The 18,652-nt window shown below is 44.7% G+C and overlaps 1 protein-coding gene across 9 annotated transcripts in view; it reads left to right on the top strand.

The window, feature by feature from the left end:
* CHD2 (chromodomain helicase DNA binding protein 2) overlaps nt 1–18,652 on the top strand; it is an 82,511-nt gene that overhangs the window by 52,287 nt on the left and 11,572 nt on the right. For all 9 annotated transcript variants that reach the window (XM_086757254.1, XM_086757255.1, XM_086757256.1 and 6 more), the window contains 22 exons: nt 53–202; nt 1,097–1,230; nt 1,873–2,098; nt 2,823–2,923; nt 3,590–3,634; nt 3,795–3,970; nt 4,624–4,748; nt 5,365–5,581; nt 6,218–6,307; nt 7,226–7,416; nt 8,037–8,225; nt 8,704–8,866; nt 9,535–9,687; nt 10,202–10,273; nt 11,435–11,584; nt 12,203–12,351; nt 12,870–12,966; nt 13,695–13,787; nt 14,268–14,441; nt 15,286–15,461; nt 16,923–16,964; nt 17,937–18,076. In XM_086757254.1, the coding sequence (XP_086613380.1) occupies nt 53–202; nt 1,097–1,230; nt 1,873–2,098; nt 2,823–2,923; nt 3,590–3,634; nt 3,795–3,970; nt 4,624–4,748; nt 5,365–5,581; nt 6,218–6,307; nt 7,226–7,416; nt 8,037–8,225; nt 8,704–8,866; nt 9,535–9,687; nt 10,202–10,273; nt 11,435–11,584; nt 12,203–12,351; nt 12,870–12,966; nt 13,695–13,787; nt 14,268–14,441; nt 15,286–15,461; nt 16,923–16,964; nt 17,937–18,076 (3,053 nt within the window). The remainder of the gene's footprint in view (nt 1–52; nt 203–1,096; nt 1,231–1,872; nt 2,099–2,822; nt 2,924–3,589; nt 3,635–3,794; nt 3,971–4,623; nt 4,749–5,364; nt 5,582–6,217; nt 6,308–7,225; nt 7,417–8,036; nt 8,226–8,703; nt 8,867–9,534; nt 9,688–10,201; nt 10,274–11,434; nt 11,585–12,202; nt 12,352–12,869; nt 12,967–13,694; nt 13,788–14,267; nt 14,442–15,285; nt 15,462–16,922; nt 16,965–17,936; nt 18,077–18,652) is intronic.

Below are 18,652 nucleotides of genomic sequence, written 5' to 3'. Positions count from 1 at the left end.
ATGTTTATGTAAAACATGCTGTATTATGGCTTTCTATTAATTCTTATTTTAGAACAGTGACCAAAACCAGTGTTAAAAAGCCTCACAAACCCCAGCGTGGGAAGAAGAGAAAGAGACCAGACTCATCTGAAGATGATGATGATGATGAAGATGATGAGACCCCCAAGAGACAAACTCGACGAAGAGCAGCGAAAAATGTCAGGTATCAAAAAGTGTGGGGTTGCTTGACAACGAGAGCTGGCTGGCTGGGGAAGAGGGGGCACCAGAGGGCTCTGAATCCCTCTGCGATCCTGCAGATATCTGTTGGCTGAGATGTGGTTTGTTTGACACGTTCGTGCTGCGAACATCTGACTTCTCTTTACCTTGTTTTGCCATCTGTAAAAGAGGGAATATTTACCAGTCCCTCTTAGAGAAATGTGCGGAGGTTTGCATGATGTTTCTAAAGCACTCTCAGAAGAGATAAAGAATTGCAAATAATAGGTTAAAATGAGTAAAATGAGCTGTGCTAGACTGGACTAATTGTCTGACAGTGGCTGATAGGTAATGCCTCGGGACAGAGCCTTGAGACATGGTGGAGGTAAAGCAATATGTCTTCTCACCTTTTCGCAATCCTAATAATGGACTTGCAAAGAGCCACATGAAGAATATTTTTTGGCTGTTAAATGTTCATCAGAGATGAGAAGTGTAGTTCTATGGCAGTGTAGGCACACATGCAACCTTTCGATGCTCTGCAGCCTCCGTTATTCAACATAAAATGATCTTTCACCAGACAGAGGAGATTTTCTCTGTTGATAGTCTTGCTTCAGCTACAGGGATTGTTCCACCTCCTTATTGAAGCATCTGGTGTTGGCCATCGTCAGAAAAGCTATATGGACAAGATAGAGTATTAGTCTGATAAAATGTAGCTATCTGAGTATCTCAGGGAAAAATACTGAATGGCTAACTTAAGAAATGCATGTGCTGAACATGTACTGAGCCCCAGGATAAATGCTGAAGAAGTCTTGCTCCAGTCCATGTCTTTTTTTTTTTTTTTTTTGTGTTTCTGAACTGGGAAGAGTCAAGGGCTTTTTATCAGTTTGGTTTTAATCTTGTTCAGTTACAAAGAAGATGATGATTTTGAGACGGATTCTGACGACCTGATAGAAATGACTGGGGAAGGAGCTGACGAACAACAAGATAACAGTGAAACTATTGAGAAAGTCTTGGACCTCAGGCTTGGAAAAAAAGGAGGTGCGTAGATCTGGAAAAAGCCTTTATTTCTGATGTCAATGATGCACTTATGGTTCCTCTTGAGCTCTTGCATCTTTAAAGTGGGGCCAAGGGTTGTTTCAGTGCCCTTTCCTCTATGCCTCTTATTTATGTCTTCTAGCAGCTTTTGTTAAATTTAGTATTAAAAACCCTAAAATGTCAAGTTTATGTACTTGTCAGCTTTTGTTTAGTGTGCACGCATTTTAAAGATGCAGTAATTGTTCTACAATTCTTGCTTTTCTCTTCTCTGAAATATAAAATAGACCTTCCAGTAAAGTCAGTTTGCACAGCTCCATTGACAAAGCCACAATGAAAACAAAGCTGATGTTTTGTACTCATAGCCTTACAAAAGTGTTTTTGTAAAACTGAATGATCATGAACATTTTCAAGAGACCTTTGAGTTATACTCAAAGAAAAAGCATTTATGATAGTTTAAAAAAAATCTTTCAAAAGATTCTGTTCTATGGAAAACTTTAGTGTGCCTCTTACTGGGTTGCAGAATCTGCAGAATATTCTTTGTGCTGTCACAAAAGATGAATCAGAAGAACAACTTTCTGCTCTAATGCAATTCATGCCTTGTGCTTGATAACAAAGGTACTGACTGCAGCCTGATTTCTTTTGCAGCCACTGGTGCTTCCACCACAGTGTATGCAACTGAAGCCAACGGCAACCCAAGCGCTGACTTTGATCCTGAAAAGGATGAGGGAGAGGTTCAGTACCTGATCAAATGGAAAGGCTGGTCATACATCCATAGCACATGGGAGAGTGAAGAATCCCTGCAGCAGCAGAAAGTGAAGGGCCTGAAAAAGCTAGAAAACTTCAAGAAAAAAGAGGAGGAGATCAAGCAATGGTATGTTTTACTTCAACCAGTGATTTGGCCTTGGGCAAATCTTTTTTTAGCCAGAGGTTTACAGAGTCATGACTGAAAACATTTGATTTCTTCTTGTAGAGCATGTTTCATTCAAAACAACTGGTTTTGGTGTACAACACTCATGTCTCTGCCTACTGATGAACATCCACCCTCATAGAAATGATGTCTGTGGCCATGGTGTTGAAAGAGAGAGGAAGAGGCATAAAATCCACAATATTGCCACTTCCCAGGCTTAAGAATTGGGGTAGCTGACAGCAAATAAATGGTGCACAGATTCACCTGGCCCAGGAGGTGACATGAGGGCTTGCAGCCTTATTAACCCTCGTTAAATATGGGCTTGTCTGTATGCAAGTTTTTGCATCAGTTTGTGTCCGACCTCCCCAGGAACTATAAGGGGAGCCATGATTTGTTTCCAGAGTGATAAAGCTTGAGTAGCAGCTTCCATCTCTGATTCTGGCGTTGAGACTGGTTCTTGCAGCAGAATAAGGCAATTTAACAGAGAGAATATTTGAACATCTATGATGTTTGCTTCTCAGTAATGATTTATAATTATAGGAAGCCTTAAGAAACATGCCATATAAGCAGTAGTCTGCTTCTGAACGACAGAACCCTATAGAAAAGTAGAATTTCTATATGTGGCCTCCATGAGCATTGTGACAGAAGCATTACAGTGTTTTTTGGTTTGGATTTTTTTTGCATCTAGGCTGGGCAAGGTGTCGCCTGAAGATGTAGAATATTTCAACTGCCAACAAGAGCTAGCTTCAGAGCTGAACAAACAGTATCAAATAGTGGAGAGAGTAATTGGTAAGTGAACCCAACGCTTTTGTAAAGGGGTGAAGTGAGATGTGGGAACTTTAATTTCTAGCAACAGCAGAATGAGTGTACAGCGCTCTCTTCTTCCTTGTCCTCCAGTATCTCTGGAGAAGAAAGCCTACTGTTAAATGTATTTCAGCGTATGAAATTCAGGGATTTGAACAGCAGAAATTGAGGTTTACAGATTTGTATTTACAAGCAATACAAATCAATTTCTCTCCGTGCCTGGAGTATGGGATGATACACTAGTTTCCAAGGGAAGGCTGAAGTTGCTGCTGCTGAAGTTCTTTGACTTCAGCCCTTTGGATGCAAGGTGTTTGTATCCAAAGCAGCAGTACAGGCCTGGCTTTTGTGAGGACTGCTTTGTGACGTGGTTGAGGATGTGGTTAGGCTGCAAGGCAGCTTGGTGGTTAGATTTTCATGATTACTTATTAAAAATAGCACTAACTGAGCACTTCAGTAATATCACAGTAATGTCAGTCAGAGGTCCTGGCATGCAGTTGCTTTGGGAATTGGCTTGGAAAGCTGTTGAACCTATTTCCATACAATTCCTGTAAAAGCCCATGGGGTGTGTGGCAGTGGCAGCTCGCCTGCCCTGCTCCCTCTGCTGGCTGCCTGCGCTCCAAACCCTTCCTTCCCTTCTGTCTCCAAACACAGCTGTGAAGACCAGCAAGTCTGCCACGGGACATTCCGATTTCCCAGGTAAAGGAGCATTTTTTAACCCCTTTAAACTTTTCCTACTCGCCAAGATCTGTCTGGTGGTTGCACAGCTGGTTCAGACTGCCCCTGTGAACCACGCTTGTGGTTCAGCCACACAACCGCAGTTGCTGAGGTTTGGGCTTTTTTTTTGCATGTTTTGCAGCAAACAGTCGCAAAACGTCCTCGAATGAACCCGAATACCTGTGTAAGTGGATGGGGCTGCCTTACGCCGAGTGCAGCTGGGAAGATGAGGCTCTGATAAGCAAGAAATTTCAGCACTGCATTGACAGCTTCAACAATCGTAACAACTCCAAAACGATTCCTACCCGGGACTGCAAGGTTTGCTTGCTTCTCTTCTCTCCTGTTGCTGAGTTTCTCCAGGCGGGGTGATGACACAAACAGTGGGAATGTGAAGTTTTGTCAGGATAAATGTCAGAGAACATTTTCCTATCCTCCCACCAGCGTCTGAACAGTTGTTTGCTGTTCTTATATCATACTTCAGGCAGAGATGTGAACCCCCTTTTGATTTCATTTACTCTGTGCACAGTGAGAACGTTATGTCCTCCTGGGGAGTGGGAGGCTTAATTAATCCTTGCAAAGTTCTTCCTCCTCAGAAGGAGCTGCTGCAGATATGCTAACTTTTAATATCAGTTGGATGAAAAAAGAGCACACCTGGGAAAAGAGATACCTGCAAGATGCTGGTATAGTGGAGGAGAGGGACAGATAATGGGAGAAAAAATAAGAGGATGAAAAAGAAAGTGGAGCTTGTTCCATCTAGTGGGGATTATGTATAACTTACTGCACGCTTGGGGGGACTCTCAGCCCTCGTCATCAGAAGCAGAGGACGACAGGCAAAACTGAACTGCAGACATAAGCACTGGCTAGGAACATGTGGATGGACTTCAACCAATGAACAGATATACATTCATTGCTGAATTTTCAACCTTGCATTGTTTTTTTCTTCAGTGGGCTTACAGCATGATCTTTTCCAGGTATTGAAGCAGAGACCGAGGTTCGTTGCCTTGAAAAAACAGCCTTCTTACATTGGCAGTGAGAACCTGGAGCTGCGAGATTACCAGCTGGAGGGCCTCAACTGGCTTGCTCACTCATGGTGCAAGTACGTACGGATGCTATGTGATGTTCGTTTTGTCTCCTGATTTTTGTCCCAGCAGAATCTGGCTCTCTTGTTTACAAGTGAGGTCTTTACCCATCATGCTTCTGCAGCTTGAAGGATTTCAAATGTTCTTACGCCCAGCTGCATTGCAGATACTGCAAACAAGAACTGTCTAGAGCATGAACTTAAGAAACCTTGTGCGAAAACAAAAAGTATTTTCTTTGTCTGGGCCTGTTCACGTGCTGGACTTGGCTGCTATGTGAGCCTAGTGCATATCAGCCCTAACTTTCTATTGCCCTAACTGAAAAAAAGGTTTCTGGCTTGGCATGCTTACACAGTTGTTGAAGTATTTGAGAAATGTCCTTCTAAAATTAGACCACTGAGTCTCCTCTCCCTTTGCCTTTGTCCTTGCTTGCCATTTTGGACTGATCATAGTCTATTCCTTTTTGCAAGTTATTGTACCATGTATGGTCCCTGGGATCCACTTGGAAGTGTTCAGATAAATGTTTTTGCACTGCCCCCTTTCTGTCCCTGTCACGAATTTGTGCTGGTGCACAGTAATCAGTAGTGATGAAAACAAGCTCTCACACAGGATTATGTTTGTTCACTTCCTTTTCAGGAACAACAGCGTGATCCTGGCTGATGAAATGGGCCTGGGCAAGACGATTCAGACAATATCGTTCCTGTCATACCTCTTCCATCAGCACCAGCTGTATGGCCCTTTCCTGGTGGTGGTGCCCTTGTCCACTCTCACCTCATGGCAGAGAGAGTTTGAAGTGTGGGCACCTGAAATAAATGTGGTGGTTTACATCGGAGACCTCATGAGCAGGAACATGGTGTGTAATGAGAGAACAAAGGGCGTGAGGTTGGGTTGAGATGCTGGGTGCAAAGCAACAACTTCTGTGTAACGTGATGCGTTCTGCTGGAGAGGCTGACAGGTAGTACTGCACTACTGCAGGCACCTAGAGCTGACGTAGCTGAGCACTTGGGTGTAATTCACTGCTGTGGGGACTTTTCTACCTTATTTCCCCTCTTAGAGTGGGCACAGGAGTACTGGCTTCTCTCAGGGTCTGGAAACCACTACTGCACTGGGCTGAAACATGCTGTAGTAAGGAGTATAGCACTGTAAAAGAGCTTGCCACCTATGTTTTGAATTATTCAGACAATGAAGCACACGAATGTTGTGAGTCTAGTGGTATCAGTAGTGAGACGATGCATTCAGTTGGCAGATGAGGGTAATGCTACAACAGCAAGTTGCTTGACCTTATTTTGTTACCTGTACAAGGGCAGTTGTACCACGCGTGCACTAAAACAAGCTGCTCCTTGGACTTCCTGAGATTATCAAATGGCACCTTGAACAACAAGGTTTTGGACTTGGTTGGGAGTCTCTGGCTATACTACACGAAAATAACGATTGTTAACTCTTTCCTTTTGATAACATTTGTTGAGTTAACATTTATCTCCTCTCACAGATACGTGAATATGAGTGGATCCACTCTCAGTCGAAAAGGTTGAAATTCAATGCACTTATCACAACATACGAGATCCTTCTCAAGGATAAGGTGAGTCATGGTCTAAGGATATTTTTATTTAGACTTTCTCTTGCTTGCAAAGAGGGAAGCCAGCCCCCAGCTAGTGGGTTTCACTTCTTTCCTCTGTGGTGATGGAAAACGTATAGCTACTATTTGCTTTTGCTTGCCAGCAATGCAGAGGGAATGTGGGACACCCATTATAGTGTCTTCACTCTTGTACTGCACAGTTGTGTTATTCTCTTTACTTGTAAGACACCCAGGTGGGGCAGTAGCTGAATTTTACCTGGTTTAATTTAGGCTAGTTAAGAGAACAAATCATTACACTGAACCGCTGGCCACAATGTTAACAATATCTGGATTTTTACAGTTAGGAGAAATCTGTCTGCTTAGGAAATGCTCATCAGCCCTGTTAGTGCATCACTGAGTCCTAGCAGCAAACAAGAAACTTAATACTAATAAAAAAAAAAATAAAACTCTCAGGTTACCTTAACTTTACAGGCTTGTTAGTCTGCTCTCCTGCTGCTGCTCCAGTGGGGCTAGTGCTACAGCAGGGCCCCATGGCCATGGAGAAAGGGAGAATAGGGGGTTGGGGGAGGACTGTGCTTTCTGCGTAAAGCAAAGGTGGATTAAAATAGGTATCCTTGCCGAAAGAGACTTCAGATATGGCAGGAACACTGTGCAGGGTGGCTAATTTTCAACTTCCCTTTCTGAGGAGGCAAAACTAGCATAAGCATCTTGGTCCCAATAATTTGTTAACAAGTCACTCTTGTGAGCCCAGCTCCTTTGGTGGTGGGTCCAACACTGGAACTGGGGCAGGACATCCCGGAAAGCACATACTGCAGTGCTTTCTGGCCATGGAGAGAGAGGCATGTGCAAGGTGGTGGGGCTTGTCTGACCCAGCATCTCCTTGGGGCCTTTTTTTTTTTTTTTCTTCTTGTTTTCCTCCAGGCTGTTTTAGGAAGTATTAACTGGGCCTTTCTAGGCGTGGATGAAGCCCATCGGTTGAAAAATGATGACTCTCTACTGTACAAAACGTTGATTGATTTCAAGTCCAACCACAGACTCCTGATCACTGGCACCCCACTTCAAAATTCACTCAAAGAGCTCTGGTCCCTGCTGCATTTCATCATGCCAGAGAAGTAAGTCTCCTTTTGGGTCTTCAATAAAATACCTCTATGTCCATTCTTGTCCGTTAAATACATTTGAGGGAGTGCAGAATGGCAGAAATCCGTGAATTAAACTCAGTGGAGTTAGAGCAATGAAAGGAGAACAAACATTGGTGGGGGAAATTAGAGGTTAAATGACTAACACAAGGAGTATTTCTGGCAGCAAACTGAATGGGGAAACCTAATACATGTCTTTCAAATCTGTCTGCTGTCTTAGAGCCATCTCTAAAAAGCTAAACTTTTTTTAAGCAATCATCTCAACCATTTCTGAGGCTTCCAGTACATTGTGGTTCAGTCACCCTCACCAACAATTTTATGGCAGTCTCTGGGAGTATTGCTCAAGGATGGTGCTGTCTAGCTGATTGTTCGTGTGTCTGCATTAAAACAAATGTTTTCTTTAAAAAAAAAAATGGACTAAGACAAGCAAGCCCCAAAACTGCCTAAAATTATGTTTGACTGCAAAAGGAACTGTCCCCCAAATTCTTCTTATTGGATCATAAGAAGAGTGAAGGAAGTTTGGTATCTGATAGATGCTGTTTAGTGCGTAAGATGAGGTATTCTGACCCCTCTCTGCTCCTTCTTTCTGTTGCTAGGTTTGAGTTCTGGGAGGATTTTGAAGAGGATCACGGGAAAGGTAGAGAGAATGGCTACCAGAGCCTTCACAAAGTCCTGGAGCCATTTCTCCTACGCAGAGTGAAGAAGGATGTGGAGAAATCTTTGCCGGCCAAAGTGGAGCAGATCCTGCGGGTGGAAATGTCTGCTTTGCAGAAGCAGTATTACAAGTGAGTCATATATTAAGTGATTGGGAATGCCAGTAGAAACGGGAACATCTTTCTGTGTGTCCTTCACAATGCAATGTGACAGCCATCACCTGTAGTACCGGGACCTTCACAGTAAGAATCTGGGGAAGGGTTGTGTGGCATCTAAAAAAGCACCTCCAGACTACTGGAAATGTTTTTTTAGTGATGCAATTCAAGTGGTCAGCTTTGCAGGACAGGGGCTATGTCTGTTTTGTGGGAGTAAAGCTCCTCATAAAATTGTGGTGCTGTTTAATGTTCAACTGTAATAATATCAAGAGGAAAGCAAGATCAGCATTTCTAGTGAGGAAACAGCAGTATCCTGTAGAAGTGGAGAGAGATGGAGGAAGGAGAGTAGACTGGTGCCTGAACAAGATGTCCCATACAGTTTTGTTTCCCTAGGCTCCTATGTGCCCAGTCTGCACTGTGAAACGATCTGAACTTTTTATTTTCCTGCCTGCAGGTGGATTTTGACAAGGAACTACAAAGCTCTTTCAAAGGGAACGAGGGGGAGCACATCTGGTTTCCTGAACATTGTGATGGAGTTGAAAAAGTGCTGCAACCACTGCTACCTTATCAAACCTCCTGAAGAAAATGAGAAGGAGAATGGCATTGAGACCCTACAGGTGGGCAGTACCTTTGGTTACCACTGTTTTTCTTTAACTTTTCTATTTCTCTTGTCCTCCCACCAAGATAAGATCTGAAGTTAAAGTTTCTGCTGCTTCTCCAATAGAAATAGTCCTTACAGCTGATCCACTGAATCTCTTGCCCTCCCCTTCCACTGTAGACAACGTTTTGTGGCCATCTAGAGTGGGAGGTGCATACAATATAAGATCTGTCTTGGATGATTCATTTTGTGTGTAGCCTCTGCTCTGTAGAATCATAGAATCATAGAATGGTTAGGGTTGGAAGGGACCTTCAAAGGTCATCTAGTCCAACCCCCCTGCAAGGAGCAGGGACATCTCCAACTAGATCAGGTTGCTCAGAGCCTCATCCAGCCTGGCCTTGAACGTTTCCAGGGATGGGGCTTCCACGACCTCTCTGGGCAACCTGGGACAGTGTTCCACCACCCTCATTGTAAAAAATATTTTCCTAATATCTAATCTAAATCTACCCCCCTCTATTTTAAAACCATTACTCCTTGTCCTATCGCAACAGGCCCATCTGTAAATCCAGGTGATTTGATTAGAGGTGTACAGGAGTAGCTGTAAAGAACCAGCTCTCTGCACGTCTGAGTAGTGTACATAAGGGTAAGGTTGGAAAGCATCAGCTGGAATGACGGTTACTTCTTCAGTCTCTGATCAGGAGCAGTGGAAAGCTAATTCTCTTGGACAAGCTGCTGACCAGGCTGCGGGAGAGAGGCAACAGAGTGCTGATCTTCTCCCAGATGGTGAGGATGCTGGACATCTTGGCAGAGTACCTGACTATCAAACACTACCCATTTCAGGTGAGAAACATCAGCATGGAAAACAGTGGGGTTCATTGAAAAGTCAAGAAAATGCGAAGGGAGCCTGGGCAATGGGAGTCACTGAGTTTCCTAGAGGTTGTTGGCTGGAATTATAGGTTGCACTTACGGAAATACACTGGAGGGAACTGGAAAGTCCCTTCATTTCAGTGTGGCCCCATTTCTGCAAAACACCTCCTCTGACAGGCCCCCTGCTTTGGCCTTTGTCCTGTGGTAAACCCTGAGGAGAGGATAGCAAATGCAGAGATCCTGGCTGGGAGCCTGTAATGAGAGCTGTGGTGTCACCCGCTGTGTGACTTGTGCCTGAGCCTACCCCCCTTCTGCCCTCGCGACACAGCGGGCTAAGACAGTGCAGTTATTTTTAATTGGCGGTTATTTTTAATGATTAAATGTTGCAGGCAGGGAAGGGAGCTGTAGGGCTCCCAGAACTTGAGTGCAGCAGTTTCTCAGGGCTCCTTTACCGTCTTTCTTTTATCATTATTGTTGATTTTTCCAGCGCTTGGACGGCTCGATCAAAGGCGAGATCCGAAAGCAGGCGCTGGACCACTTCAACGCTGACGGCTCTGAGGTACCGCAGCTGGGGCTGTCCTGCCTCAGGAGGGTCTGGGTGGGCTGCCGAGCAGCGAGAATTTATGGCTGAGTTGCAGGTTGTGACTGCCAAGAAGGGGATTAGTTCAGTTCATTTCTTTTTACAGGACCCTAGATGCTTTTAAAGACACAGATATAGCAGGTTTTGCAACTAGCCTTATTGCTTATTTTAAATCTCCCACATCTGAAGAACAGGGCTGCACGTCACATCTCCACAAAGTCCCGAAGAGACTGGGAAGAGCCAGAATTTAACAATTCTCTCCCCATGGTTTGAGGAATGATATGGTTGCTAAATGATTCCTCCAGTCTGAAACTGGTTTTGGATATGAAATGGCAGATGCCAAAGGGGAACTTTAAGTGTTGGCAGGCAGTGGAGTCTGAAGTTGGAGGTGAAAGTCTCCAGCGTAATAGGAGAGGGCATCTCAAGCCTCTTATCTCGGCTTGCTGACTCACAGTGACTGGTGCAAGGCACTTGTTTTGTGCCACAGGCAGCCCAGCTGTGAGAAATGCCTTTCCTCACTTCAGAAGCTTGGACTGGAGGGGGATTCTCATCTGACACAGGAGATCCAGCTAGGTGCTTCATGATCATGGGAAAGTTAACAAATAAAAGTGAGGAGGAGACAGCAGCGCGGGTAGGAAAGGAGCAGGAATGCCCATAGAAAGCTGCCTTTTCCCCTCTCCTGGGGGCATCCACTGAGGGTTCAGGCATCCTGACTCTAACCTGGCACCCTGTGCCCTTGGGCAGTGACTCAAACAGTCTGTGTTAGTTGCTGCTCTCACTCCCAGCAGGCTTCAGGCAACAAAAATTGTGTGCCTGCTGCCTTTGTAGGAGTCTGGTGGGCAGTGTGATCTGACTTTCAAAAGAAACTCCAAGGTGCCCTTGCCCTGAGCTGTTTGCGTTGCTCTCCCAAACAGTGTGTGCTGAGCCCTTCCTGCAATAGCACACCTTTCGTCCCTGCCAGCACCGCCTCACCTTGTGCCTGGTCTTAAGTGCGTGCAATGGAAATCCTTATTCTGCTTTAAGAGGCATGATTGCAACAGAGCTCTCCCTCCGTTTCCTTGCCTAGCTTTGAAGTTATTACTATTTTACGTCCACAGTTACAGGCTGGCTAACTGGTGGATGCTTTTCTTCCCCCCTCAGGACTTCTGTTTCTTATTGTCAACACGAGCTGGAGGGCTGGGAATTAATTTGGCCTCTGCTGATACTGTTGTTATCTTTGACTCGGACTGGAACCCCCAAAATGATCTTCAGGCTCAGGCTCGGGCTCACCGGATTGGACAAAAGAAGCAGGTTGGAAGAGTTACCTGGGTCATTTTCTCTGTGGCTTCAGTGTGTGCATTTAAATCAGCTCCTACCTCACCAGAGCTTCTGAAAACAGTCTTTTTGCCCCTAGTTTTGACTCCAGAGAGTACTGCCAACCCAAGGGAAGCTCACTTAAAAGCAAAGAGACAAAAAATCAGCCCAAATTTGCCAGATGCCAGATTTTTCTGTTGGCTTTGGGTGCTGGGATGGTTCAAAACCAAGAACCCAACCAGTGGCATTGCAGTTCTCAGCCTTGTGAACTCTGTTCTTTCTTGCCCTGAAAAACTCAGAAAGTAGCACATCCACCTTTACTAGAGTTTGATTAGATATGTGAAAAGGTTGATGATAGTTTAGATTTGGAGTGACTGCTTCAGAAGATTTTTACTCTGTGTTTAGGCACACTACAAGATCTGTGTTAACCAACTTAATTTTAACTGATTCCCCTGAGATACAAAAAGAATGTGCTTGTTTTTAATCTAAAAACTCACATATTTATATGAAGAGACAATGTCCAGCCTCCTGCAAAACAATTGAGTGATGCAATGCTGTGTCAGCAGAGCATGTTCGGGTCCAGGAAATAGCTCTGTTCTTTTTTTTGCCCTTCAGGTGAATATTTACCGCCTGGTCACAAAGGGTACAGTAGAGGAGGAGATCATCGAGAGAGCCAAAAAGAAAATGGTACTGGATCATTTGGTGATCCAGCGTATGGACACCACTGGCCGAACTGTTCTGGACAACAACTCTGGGCGATCCAAGTAAGTTGATTGTGTCAGGAGGCAGGGATGTCTGGTACAGCGTGTAGCATAACCAGCTTTACCTGCTGGTACTTCCCGATATTTATTTGATAGGGGACAGGGCAGAAGGCTAATAAATAATGGCAACTTCCACTGATCTGGCTTATGCAACCATTAATTTGGACACATAGGATAAAGATGATCAGAAATAAAAAAATAATTTTAAGGCATTACCTGTTTTTCTTTGTCTTCCTCCCGGAGATCATTCTGGTTTGAAGGAACCTGGTTGTAGTGGTGGAACAGCTGCAGTTTGACCTCAGACTCTCCCCATTTCCCCCAAGTAGACAGAGGTTGCTCCCTTTACAGCAGTTGTCTGTGGTAGAGCAGGAAAGAAGATGAATAAAAAAAGGTTTTTATAGTGCTGGGTACAAAACTTACTTCTTGCTTTAATTAGGAAAAACTTTGGTATGGTTTTGTGCTGTAGCAGTGCTGTGACTTAACAGCTCAAAGCATATTTTCCTTCTCATTTCTTCTTGCAGCTCAAATCCTTTCAACAAAGAGGAGCTGACAGCTATTCTGAAGTTTGGAGCTGAAGATCTCTTCAAGGAGCTTGAAGGGGAAGAGTCAGAGCCTCAGGTAGTTTGAAATTGAAATCACACGGTTGTTTGTAGTCCTCTGCAGGTCTGCATGGGGGATTGTGTGTGTTTGCTGCCTCTTTGTACTTGCCCTGTACATGAGAGCAGGTCAGTGAAGAGGGCACATGTGAATCCAGAGAAGCTGAAGGAAGAGCGCTCTGTTGTTGGAGGATCAGGCGTTAAATAGTAATGGTTACCAAGAGAGTCCCTTGGCTCTTGAGGATTCATTAGCTAGTTCTAGCACAACCTGCTGAAAGGTCCTTTCCCTCTGTGCTCCTTTCTGAGCACTTCTTCAGCCTCCTTTTTTGGTTGTTCTCACAGAGAGGCAGGAGTCAGCACAGTGAAGGCGAATAGGTCACTCTCCTGCCTCCGGGCGGCATTGCTTGACAGTTTAGTATTGACTGCTTGGACCCATTCTTTTAATGGGCGAGTAGCAGAGCTTCCCCCGAGGGAAACAGTCCACAGTTAATACATTTCACTGCCTGCAAATTTTTCCTGCTGCTCAGCCTTGATGTTTCTTTTCTTCTGTCCCTTATTTATACTTCTTTGTGCCACTTGAGATAGTTCATCCCTGCCCTCGGTGATGACACCCTGCAGATATTTGCACTTTATTTAGCTCAGCACAGTGCGTGTTCAGCTATTGCACCCCACGAGTCTTTTCTCAAAGCCTCTTATTTCCTGCTGTGCTCAGCACCCTCCGCTTTATCGCTCTTTCTTCCTGACTGGTAGGAGATGGACATTGATGAGATTTTGCGTCTGGCTGAAACACGAGAGAATGAAGTGTCCACCAGTGCCACTGATGAGCTCCTCTCCCAGTTTAAGGTACGGACCCCCATGCTCTGTAGTGGGGTGCAGGAATGTGGCTCCCCACATCTTGTCACGGTGATAAGGTCAGTAACAGACAGGATAAATCAGACCTGGTGAGAGGTGACCTGTACAAAGCAGTTTGCTGAGGGATTGTCTGGGTTTGTTAGCTGAGGAGATAGGTAGGTATTAATTTCATTGCAAGTAAGTAGTTTTGAAGGCTGTGAATAAAATAAAGAATTTACCAAATTTGGAATAAAACCCAATAACTTACAGAGGCTCAGCAGTACTTCTTAAACTGCACGTACTTCCTCAGAAGTTGTTAGCCCAAAGACATGGCAAGGAACCAGGAATGTAGTGACATAGGGATCAATTATAAAGCAGTTATGGAAATGCTGGCAAAATTCCTATAGGGAAGGAGTTGAGGCTTAACAGACAGCTCTGGGGTATTCCTGCCAAGGGAGAGAATTTCTAAAAGTGTTCCTTTGCTTATAAAAGGTGGCCAACTTTGCAACCATGGAGGAGGAAGAGACAGAGTTGGATGAGCGGTCCCAGAAGGACTGGGACGATATAATTCCAGAGGAGCAGAGGAAAAAGGTGGAGGAGGAAGAAAGGCAGAAAGAATTGGAGGAAATCTACATGCTGCCTCGAATCCGGAGCTCAACTAAAAAGGTACAGCACATCTCGAGGAGCTGAGGGGCAGGAGGCGAGAGCTGGCAAAGGCAACACTCAAGGGGGATGCCTTCTTGCCATCTGAGTGCTTCTTTCCCTCCTCCAAAGTTGGTCAGGAGTAAAGCACAGAGGTAGCACACTGACCTCTTGTTGGATTGTGCACTGGGCCCATGGATTGTAGTGCAGTGTGAGGGCTCATACTGGATTTGGTATGGCTCATCCTGCTTTAGTGGACAAAACAAAGAGAACCTATAGTGAGCACAGGGCAAAATTTCCAACTGTATAATGCAGATTTTACTGCAGTTTATGCCATTTTCTGGCTGTTTCTTTTCTTTAGGCTCTCTAGCTCCTTGGACTGCTCTTGCCTGAATGTGGCTCTTGCAGGCAAAAGAGAAGGCATCTTCCCAAGTTGTTTTTTAGGTGATGGGATCTACTTCAATCCAACAGAAAGCAGACTGTGCAAGGAAACTCTTCTGGGATATGGGACTTTTAAGGGGTTATCAACTGTTCTCTGGGATGAGCTGGGGAAAAATGTTAAAATGAAAACTAGGGAGAAGGATAATTCATATTGGATTATTCCAGATTAATTTCTGAGGTGTCTTGATTTTCAGCTGCTGGCTAGAAGGCTCTAAACGGAGAGTGACCTCCAGAGCCTTAGCTAGCTGGAAACTGCAAGGGTGTGCAGCCTCTCTGGGTTGATTACATGGTCTTCTGCATCTTCAGGAAGAGATGTGGAGGTGTTTTACACTCTGAACTTGAAATAGTGCTAGTGCACAGGAGGGATGGAAAAAGTTGGCAGATTAGCCAACTGTTAACTGTACTGCTGTTTTTCTGGTACATACAGGCTCAGACAAATGACAGTGAATCAGATGCAGAAACTAAGAGAAGGCTTCAGAGATCATCTGGATCTGAAAGTGAGACTGACGATACCGATGATGAGAAGAGACCAAAGCGCAGGGGGCGTCCTCGGAGTGTTAGAAAAGATACTGTGGAAGGATTTACTGATGCTGAAATCAGGAGGTCAGTGCTGAGCACAAAAGACAGTTCAGAAAACAAATATAGAAATCCTATGCAAGTGGAGAGTACCCCAGATTAATCCAGGAGGTGTTCAGCTGTAAGCATGACAGTGGTTCAGGTGGAGCTGGTTCACTGGGCCAGCTTGTGCACGCTTTTATAATTCAGTTTGCTCCCAGCTGCTGAACTTAACATTCAGGTCTGTGCAAAATGGACTGGCTTGTCTTCAGTCAGGCTGCAGTGAAACTGGTATTTTCCTAAAATTAATCCATGTTGTAACTGCTCTTCCTGGGACAGGTGGATTGAGCTAATTCCGTATTACACCTGAGGTCTTAACTACCATGAGCTGGAAAAGCCAAGGACTCTGGCTTTCCTGGCATGTTTCTGGCAGTAGTCCTGCTGACTGAAGCTTAAGTGAAAAGCAGGCTCTAGCAAAATAACCCCATGAGAAGTGCTGGTCCAGCTGATCCCAGCAGTTGTGTATCCTTTTCTGCACTGTGTCCCTGAAGTCAGCTGGCGGCTGAATTCCAGAGCATTATTTTCCTCATATTTTCTAAATCTTGAGCCTTTCCTGAAGGTCTTTGTCTTATGACTCTGCCCAGATGTTCAGCCAAGGATGGAAAAGAGGGGCTTGTGATTTTTCCTTGACTCTCTGTCTCTGAGTTGATATATTTTTAAACAGGAGATAGCCAGACTTTTTGGATTGTGGTAGCTGCCCCATATCTAGCCTGAAACCATAGAGAAGACAGGAGATGTTATGATGTGAACTATAGCAGCCGTTTAGGTTGTTATGATGTAGCAGAAAGAGGCTTAAAGAGCACAAGATGAAAAAAGAAGGGAAAAAATTAACTAATTTTAAAAACAATCTGTAGTTGAAGCACAGCACGCTGTTCAGTGTGCTGAATGGTGTCTGACTCTTGCCTTAAAGTTGTGTGTTAGCTATGGCAGTGATTCTCACAATAAAAATAAGACATAAAAATAAATAGCAATCCTTGTCTGCAAACCTCTGTGGTGGATTGCACCACATTTGGCTCTTCTGTGATGGGTTGTTACACTTATAGCCTGAGTGTTAAAATTACTAATGACATTGATTTAATGCCTCTTTTTTCCTTGGAAAAAAAGAAGTTAATAATTACCAACATGGTGTGAGCCAATGCTTTCAAATTTTTTTTTTTTTACACACTCTTTACACAGTTATGACTCTCCTCGTTTTTGTCTCATCTGTCAAACATCCAACATTCTCAATAATTTTGTGGTGTTCTCCAGCCAAGGTCACTAAACTCTGTGGGGGCTAATGGATTAGACTTCCCATGCTGAGCGATGCTTAGCTAATGAGTGTGGAATGCAGGGTTGATAAGGTGGCAGGTTGTAATTAATACATTCAAGTGTATTTGTGATATTGGACCCACTTCTTTACAGCAGTTGCTTTAGTTTCTATTTTTTTTTTCTTTTTTTTTTTTTGCTTAGGTTTATCAAGGCTTACAAGAAGTTTGGACTGCCTCTTGAACGGTAGGTCCCAACCTGGGTTGTCATGGGAGGACGTTGTGTTTCTAAGCACGGCCATACGCACATTGCTCTGGGTGTTTGATACAACCTCCACGGACAGCACAAACCCTCGCTGTCGTGTGATCAGTTACCCAGGCGCTGCCATACGGTCCCTCGTGGCTCAGTTGATGGGCACTGCTGAATGCTGGCCAAAAAGCAGCTAGAGCAGCAGTGGCACCGGGCTGTACACAGCATCTTGCTGGCAGACTCTGGCCCTTGGGGCGTTTCCACTCTGCCTAGAAAGGAGCAGCTGCCTGAACAGCAAATGCTACCCAAAACGCTTGCCAAGCTTCTTCTGAAGGGGTGTGGGGGGAGGCACACCATCCTCGAGTGTGGGTCTGCAGAGCCCTGCACAAGTGCTATGCCCCAGCATGAGAGGGGGAGATGGACACATGTTCTGGGTCTGGAAAGCTGTAGCCCTTGCTGAGGTCCCAGAGCTGAGGCAAAGATCCCTGCATATGTTATCTGAGAAATGACTGTGTTTTTTCAGCTGGTTGTACTCTTCTGTTGTGAAACAAGGCTTGTGTATGGGCCTTGACATTCTTAACTTCAGCCAGACAAAAGGGACAGCAGATGGCAGCTTTTGACCATCAAGTGAAGTTAATATGGAACTGGGAAGGCATGAAGGAACACTGGACAGTCACAGGGCTGCCTGTTTTGCCCAAGATAGACAGTTCTCACCTTTGCTTTAATACTAAAAAATCCAAAAGATTGGATCAGTTATACTACATTAGCACTGCACTGCAGGTGTTAGACCTAAAAAAAAGACTACAACTGTGTTGTTACCTGCATGAACTCCAGTTGTTAAGGTTTTGTACATTCATACATATACAACATTGACTACTAGAAGCTATGAAACAATTGCTCAGGAAGCAACTGGGAGCAGATATGCTGTATCAAATACAAAACTTGCAATTCTTTTTTCCCATTTCCCAGGCTGGAGTGTATTGCCCGGGATGCTGAGCTGGTGGATAAGTCTGTGGCTGATCTGAAACGGTTAGGGGAACTCATCCACAACAGCTGTGTGTCAGCAATGCAAGAATACGAGGAGCAGCTAAAAGAAAATCCAAGTGAAGGTAAGCATGAGGGTTGTGTGCTGCTGTTATAATATTTTTGGGAGTGTTCCATGGGGCTGGAGAGAAAACCATTCCCTTGCTGGATGGGAAAGCATGCCACATTGCAACTTAAAAGCAAAGAACAAGCACACACTTAGACCATCCCATCTCTGCCAGGCAGCTCCCACCAACAGAGGGAAACTCCTGACTCCTCTGCTCAGACTGGAAAGTGCCGTTTGGGTCTGTTGGCTTCTGCTGAACGACTTTTCCTGGGGAGAGGCTGAAGTCATCAGCTTATTTGATGCTGGGCTACAAGGCAAAGCAGATGGCATTTTAACTGGTGCTGTGTACTCCATGATAAAGCTGGATCCACAATGAGCACTTCCCGGAGCTGCCATCATCAGCCACTCTCTGTATGGCTGTTCTGTGCTGTTGGTTTGGAGATACAGCAGGCCAGGCTGAACTTCCCGCTGGGTCTCTGCCTGTTGCGGCTGAACAAAACTGCTGAAGCAACAGCTCCAGTGTACTTAGATGTATTTTAAAGACAATTATACTAGGAGGTGTTCAGATTGCAGTTCTAAGTGACTTAGTGGAAGA

The sequence above is a fragment of the Chlamydotis macqueenii genome, chromosome 12 (genome assembly GCF_036417535.1).
Source record: "Chlamydotis macqueenii isolate bChlMac1 chromosome 12, bChlMac1.mat, whole genome shotgun sequence".
Lineage (NCBI taxonomy): Eukaryota > Metazoa > Chordata > Aves > Otidiformes > Otididae > Chlamydotis > Chlamydotis macqueenii.
This window is presented reverse-complemented; position numbering and strand designations above follow the sequence as displayed.